General features: G+C 44.9%; 1 protein-coding gene across 2 annotated transcripts in view; it reads right to left on the reverse strand.

Annotated features, from left to right (window-relative positions):
• Positions 1-7,500, reverse strand: part of rxrab (retinoid x receptor, alpha b) — a 64,771-nt gene that overhangs the window by 21,866 nt on the left and 35,405 nt on the right. For both annotated transcript variants that reach the window (XM_031571151.2, XM_042708357.1), the window contains 2 exons: positions 4,259-4,438; positions 2,006-2,172 (listed from right to left, as the gene is read on the reverse strand). In XM_031571151.2, coding sequence (XP_031427011.2) covers positions 2,006-2,172; positions 4,259-4,438 — 347 coding nt within the window. The remainder of the gene's footprint in view (positions 1-2,005; positions 2,173-4,258; positions 4,439-7,500) is intronic.

The raw sequence follows: 7,500 nt of genomic DNA on the forward strand, positions 1-7,500 counted from the left end.
AGACTGTTGCTATGAAAACACCAATGAGCGTGAGCGACACAGGACAAAGTTTACAATGGGAGCTGGGGCAGTTTTACATGTGCCCCACAGAATCTGCCTAGCAACCGTGTTCAATTGGCTCAGGCACCGAAATGAAGCACCGAAATCTGCGTTGCATTTCGGTCCGGGTAGGTACCGGTTGTATTGGAACCGGTTCCATATTGGTACCGGTTCTCGGTACCCAACCCTACTCATAACCCTCTCAAAAACTCTGTCATAAAAACGTCTTTTAACTAATGATACTAACTTAGTCATCAAAAACAAAACCTTTCACTGATCACACTAACTAGTCATCAAAACAAACCCTTTCATCAACAAACGGTTTCAATAATCTGATTAACTCCAGAGTTTATCTAATCTGATTATCCTCACAATGCATCTGATTAACTCCAGAGTTTATTTAATCTGATTATCCTCACAATGCAGCAGAAAGTCCCAACGTTCACAGGACTGATATTGACTGCTGAAAGAAGTTCATAGTGTTTACCTGTTTACACAAACACAACTGTACACGCCATAGTGTTTACCTGTTTACACAAACACAACTGTACACGCCATAGTGTTTACCTGTTTACACAAACACAACTGTACACGCCATAGTGTTTACCTGTGTGTGAGCACACAAACACACAACTGTACACGCCATAGTGTTTACCTGTTTACACAAACACACAACTGTACACGCCATAGTGTTTACCTGTGTGTGAGCACACAAACACAACTGTACACGCCATAGTGTTTACCTCTTTACACAAACACACAACTGTACACGCCACAGTGTTTACCTGTTTACACAAACACAACTGTACACGCCACAGTGTTTACCTGTGTGTGAGCACACAAACACACAACTGTACACACCATAGTGTTTACCTGTTTACACAAACACAACTGTACACGCCACAGTGTTTACCTGTGTGTGAGCACACAAACACACAACTGTACACGCCATAGTGTTTACCTGTTTACACAAACACAACTGTACACGCCACAGTGTTTACCTGTTTACACAAACACACAACTGTACACGCTATAGTGTTTACCTGTTTACACAAACACACAACTGAACATGCCATAGTGTTTACCTGTTTACACAAACACAACTGTACACGCCGTAGTGTTTACCTGTTTACACAAACACACAACTGAACACGCCATAGTGTTTACCTGTTTACACAAACACACAACTGTATACGCCACAGTGTTTACCTGTTTACACAAACACAACTGTACACGCCACAGTGTTTACCTGTTTACACAAACACACAACTGTACACGCCATAGTGTTTACCTGTTTACACAAACACACAACTGAACACGCCATAGTGTTTACCTGTTTACACAAACACAACTGAACACGCCATAGTGTTTACCTGTGTGTCCTGCACAAATGAGGAGGAAATGGTGTGGTGAGGGTTGTGTGAGGTGTGTTAAGATGTGTGTGTGTGTGTGTGTGTGTGTGTGTGTGTGTGTGTGTGTCTGTGTGGTAAGATGTGGTGTTGCTGTGCAGTCTGTGAAGTTTGTCTTACCAAGGCTGTTGACACTCCAAGGTCACTCTCTGTGAGGTGTGCGAGGTGCAGAGCTGTACTGTGCTGTGTGTGTGTGTGTGTGTGTGCGTGTGTTGTCTAAAGTGGGAGTGTGTGTTGTGTGAAGTGCTTTTGGAAACTGTGTGTGTGTGTGTAAACTGAAGTGTGAGTTGTTTGTGTAGAGTGTGTGTGTTGTATGAGGTGTGTGTGTGTGTGTGTGTGTGTGAGGTGTGTGTGTGTGTGTGTGTGTGTGTGTGTGTGTGTGTGTGAGGTGTGTGTGTGAGGTGTGTGTTGTATGAGGTGTGTGTGTGTGTGTGTGTTGTATGAGGTGTGCGTGTGTGTGTGTGTGTGTGAGGTGTGTGTGTGTGTGTGTGAGGTGTGTGTGTGTGTGTTATATGAGGTGTGTGTGTGTGTGTGTGTGTGAAGTGTGTGTGTCTCACCGGTGTTGAAGGCGCTCCCGGGCTGCCTGCTGTGTAGGTGTCAGTCTTGGGCTCGACGGCCACCTCTGCTTCTAGAATCTTCTCTACCGGCATCTCCTCATTCACCCCGCTGGACTCCGCCTCCCCGTCACTCCTCTCCCTCCCCCGCTGACGCTCCTCCTGAACCGCTACACACACACACACACACACACACACACACACACACACACACACACGCACACACACACACACACACACACACACACACACACACACACGCACATACACACAAACAGACACATCACTGGTTGATGCAATTAAACAGAACAGCACACTGATTCACACATATATATACACACAAAGCCATATAAACCCACAATACTGCACACACACACACACACACACACACACACACACACACACACACACACACACACACACACACCTGCACAAACCTGACCCAAAACCCACTGCTATAAGTGCTGACTCTCAGCTACACTCTCCCTCTATCTCTCCATCTCCCTCCATCTCTCTCTCTATCTCTTCATCTCTCCCTCCATCTCCCTCTCCCTCCATCTCTCTGTCTATCTCTCCATCTCCCTCTCCCTCCATCTCTCTCTATCTCTCCATCTCTCTCTCCCTCCATCTCTCCCTCTCTCTCTCTATCTCTCCATCTCTCTCTCTCTCCATCTCTCCCTCCCTCTCTCTCTCTATCTCTTCATCTCTCTCTCCATCTCTCTCTCCCTCCATCTCTCCCTCTCTCTCTCTATCTCTCCATCTCTCTCTCTCTCCATCTCTCCCTCCCTCTCTCTCTCCCTCCATCTCTCTCTCTATCTCTCCATCTCTCCCTCTCTCAACACTAAGTGCTGGTGTAATTGGTGTAAGGTTCAGGTCCCATTCTTCAGTGTAGAGCCTCACACACACACACACACACACACACACACACACACACACACACACACACACACTCACACACACACATTAAGAGCTTTCACAGACACATCACATTCTTCAGTGTAGAGCCTCCATCACCAGTGACTCAAATACGTTTCCATTTATGGCCACTAGGTGGTCATTACACATTAAGAGCTTTCACACACACACACACACACACACACACACACACACACACACACACATTAAGAGCTTTCACAGACACACACACACATTAAGAGCTTTCACACACACACACTGTGTGCGTGTGCGTGTGTGTGTGTCCGTGTGTGTGTGTGTGTGTCTGTGTGTGTCTCTGTGTGTGTGTGTGTGTCTGTGTGTGTGTGTGTGTGTGTCTGTGTGTCTGTGTGTGTGTCTGAGTGGTTTCATTGCTAATAAGGCTGATACAGAGCTGTGTGTAGTGCGCACGTCAGCCAGTAGGGGGACCTTGGAAGTTTTCCGGGGGTCCTACACGAGGTGCCCTGGTACATGCCTGCCCATTTAATGTTCTTTTTTAGATGTAATGGTGCAGTATGTGTTTGTTTTGCAGTGAAGAACATTGGTTGGGATTTCTCATGAAATAGACTGGTCACTAATCAGCCTCTAAGACCTATTAACCTGCTCCGTCACGTCACACCGGGGTCTGTCACGTCACACAGACACAGGGGTCTGTCACGTCACACCGGGGTCTGTCACGTCACACCGGGGTCTGTCACGTCACACAGGGGTCTGTCACGTCACACAGACACAGGGGTCTGTCACGTCACACAGGGGTCTGTCACGTCACACAGGGGTCTGTCACGTCACACAGACACAGGGGTCTGTCACACCGGGGTCTGTCACGTCACACAGACACAGGGGTCTGTCACGTCACAAAGGGTCTGTCACGTCACACAGGGGTCTGTCACGTCACACAGGGGTCCGTCACGTCACACAGGGGTCTGTCACACCGGGGTCTGTCACGTCACACCGGGGTCTGTCACGTCACACAGGGGTCTGTCACACAGGGGTCTGTCACGTCACACAGGGGTCTGTCACACCTCGTCCCTCCGTATCCCAATGGTCAAACACCTGTGGCAGCAGCAGTACTGACCAGCCATTAAAACATTCCCATCACCACACCTGACACAGCCTGGCATTTCTGTTACTGGTCCCTCATGACCACACACACACACACACACACACACATACACACACACACACACTCTTGTTCCTCATGACCACACACACACACACACACACACACACACACACACACACAGACACACACACACACACACACACACACACACACACACACACACACACACACACACTGACCTCTGCCCCCGGCGCCCCTACCTTCTCTCTTCATCCCCATGGCGAGGCACTTGTGGTAGCGGCAGTACTGGCAGCGGTTGCGTTGGCGCTTGTCGATCTGGCAGTGCTTGTTCTCCCGGCACGTGTAGGTCAGGTCCTTCCGCACGGTCCGCTTGAAGAAGCCCTTACAGCCCTCACAACTGTACACGCCATAGTGTTTACCTGTTTACACAAACAAACACACAACTGAGCACGCCATAGTGTTTACCTGTTTACACAAACAAACACACATACCACTGAACACGCCATAGTGTTTACCTGTTTACACAAACAAACACACACACAACTGAACACGCCATAGTGTTTACCTGTTTACACAAACAAACACACACACAACTGAACACGCCATAGTGTTTACCTGTTTACACAAACAAACACACACACAACTGAACACGCCATAGTATTTACCTGTTTACACAAACAAACACACACACAACTGAACACGCCATAGTGTTTACCTGTTTACACAAACAAACACACACACAACTGAACACGCCATAGTGTTTACACAAACACACACAACTGTACATGCCATAGTGTTTACCTGTTTACACAAACAAACACACAACTGAACATGCCATAGTGTTTACCTGTTTACACAAACAAACACACCACTGAACACGCCATAGTGTTTACCTGTTTACACAAACAAACACACAACTGAACACGCCATAGTGTTTACCTGTTTACACAAACACACACACAACTGTATACGCCATAGTGTTTACCTGTTTACACAAACAAACACACACACAGCTGTACACGCCATAGTATTTACCTGTTTACACAAACAAACACACAACTGAACACGCCATAGTGTTTACCTGTTTACACAAACAAACACACAACTGTACACGCCATAGTGTTTACATGTTTACACAAACACACACACAACTGTATACGCCATAGTGTTTACCTGTTTACTAGGGTTGTCACGATACCAAAATTATGACTTCGATACTATACTTGCCAAAATATCACGATACCTGATACTTACGATACGATACCACAAATACGATACGATACCACAAATACGATACGATACTGGTATATTTATCTATGATAGTAATAAACAAAACATCTGTAAGGTTCCCTTTTTTACCAGCTTGTTCCTGCCCAGCTTTTTGAACACTTAACAAATGGCATTCATATTAGTATTAGCCCACAGCAAATTAATGAAAACTACATGGTGACATCATAGCATTGATTATAGACCTATTGTCTGTATCTGACTATATGACTACATAGTTATTTCCATAAGTATGAATTACATAATTTTACAGTGTGTTTGAGGTGGAAAAAAACCTAAAGCTATGTGGGTTGGGTAGATTAAAGATAGACACATAATTAAAGGGCAATTTCTCCCCTTTATTGAAAAACAACAATGAAAAACATGCCACCACATACCTTTGCACCAATACACACATGCCATTACACTATGGTGAACAATGAGACAGCCTGTCTGTCTGGTAGAATTATTTTGAATTATGAATATTCACACTTGTTGCAACTTGCAACTATTGCAATTGTTTATGCACTTATTACAACTGAACTATTTACACACTTTACAAACTATTTACACGCTAACAGAAACACTAACTCTATAAATGAACTGAAATGTATTTTGTGATGGTCTTGTTAGCAACTGATGTTCTAACAAAAAAATGATAATAGTCATGACGATAATGTGCATTGTCTCATTTTCTGGACAGTTCTTTTGCCAGATGAAGCCACTTGCTTGATGTTTGACTGTGTTAGGAAAGTCGTTGGCAACCTAGCCAACATGGCTATCACAATAACATTACAAAGAGCACTTAATACTAGCATCAGGGGTGAAAAAAAACGTAGTACTAGCATCAATGTCCAAGCCTGTTATAACAAGCTTGCTAACATCGCTAACGAGATGTCTTGCTAGCGGCTACATTTAGCGAAACCTGTTAAATTTGCTTACTTTGTTTATGACAAACTAGCAAGTCAACAACTTTCCTAACACAGTCAAACATCAAGCAATTGCAACACAAGACAAAGCAGACGTCCTCTTTTTCGAGACCTAAATGTGTCCGGGTAAAAGAGGACGTCTGGTCACCCTAGCTAAACTAGGCTAAGGCTACTCGTGTTAGGCTGTATATGGGTGAGCTTGGGTGTTCATGTTTATAATCACATTTGCTAACCTGTCGTTCTTTGAACTTTCTGAAAAGTTCGGGGTGTCTGTCTGATAGGTGCTTAGCCATATTCGACGTGTTCCCTCCCTTTGCCTGAGTGGATTTGAAGGTTCTGTGTGTGTGTCGATGGGTTTTCCTTCAGTGTCTGCTTCTTACCCGAAGTATTTGCATGTGTGAGAGCTGGGCAGCCCCGCCCCTTACAGTCAATGCGTGCCGGCAGCCTGACAGGGAGCGGAACAGTGAGTGCGCTCTGATTGCGTGCTTTTTTAATGAAGTACCGGTACCAAAAATATGCAAAATCGTATCGTTTTTAACGTAAGGGTACCGCGGTACTTTTCTAGTACCGGTACACCGTGCAACACTACTGTTTACACAAACACACACACAACTGAACACGCCATAGTGTTTACCAAACACACACACGCACAAATACGCACGCACACACACACACACACTAACAAACACACACACACACACACACACACACACACACACACACACACACACACACACACGTGAGAGTCTCACCTGAGGACCTGTCTCCACAGATGGCACAGATGTGTTTGGAGAAACAAACACACACACACACACACACACACAGAAACACTCACACACACTAGAGCTGCAACGATAAGTCGACGTAATCGACGATGTCGATTATGAAAAATTGCCGACGATGATTTTTATTGTCGACGCGTCATAAAATATGTATAAAAAAAATTGAATTTTTTTTTTTTTTTGGCAGACGCTAGCAGAGCTACCGGTAATTTTCATTCGGCATTGCAATGCACTATAGGAAGTGCGAAATAGTGCATCTTTAACTAATAATAATTGACCATCATTGAGAAAAATGGAACAGAATCTGCAAATAGCCTAGCATACAAATCATGCACCGTTTTCTTTGCCCTCCGTTCTCGTACCTTCATGTGCTGCATATCAGAAATGGCCGACTGAAAAGCGAATTATTCTGAGACGGCTCATGTTACCATGGAAACAATAAACAAAGCTAGCTTTAGTAGCTGTTGCATATGAGATATGGCTAACAGAAAAGTTGTCATTTTT

The sequence above is a fragment of the Clupea harengus genome, chromosome 7 (genome assembly GCF_900700415.2).
Source record: "Clupea harengus chromosome 7, Ch_v2.0.2, whole genome shotgun sequence".
Classification (NCBI taxonomy): domain Eukaryota; kingdom Metazoa; phylum Chordata; class Actinopteri; order Clupeiformes; family Clupeidae; genus Clupea; species Clupea harengus.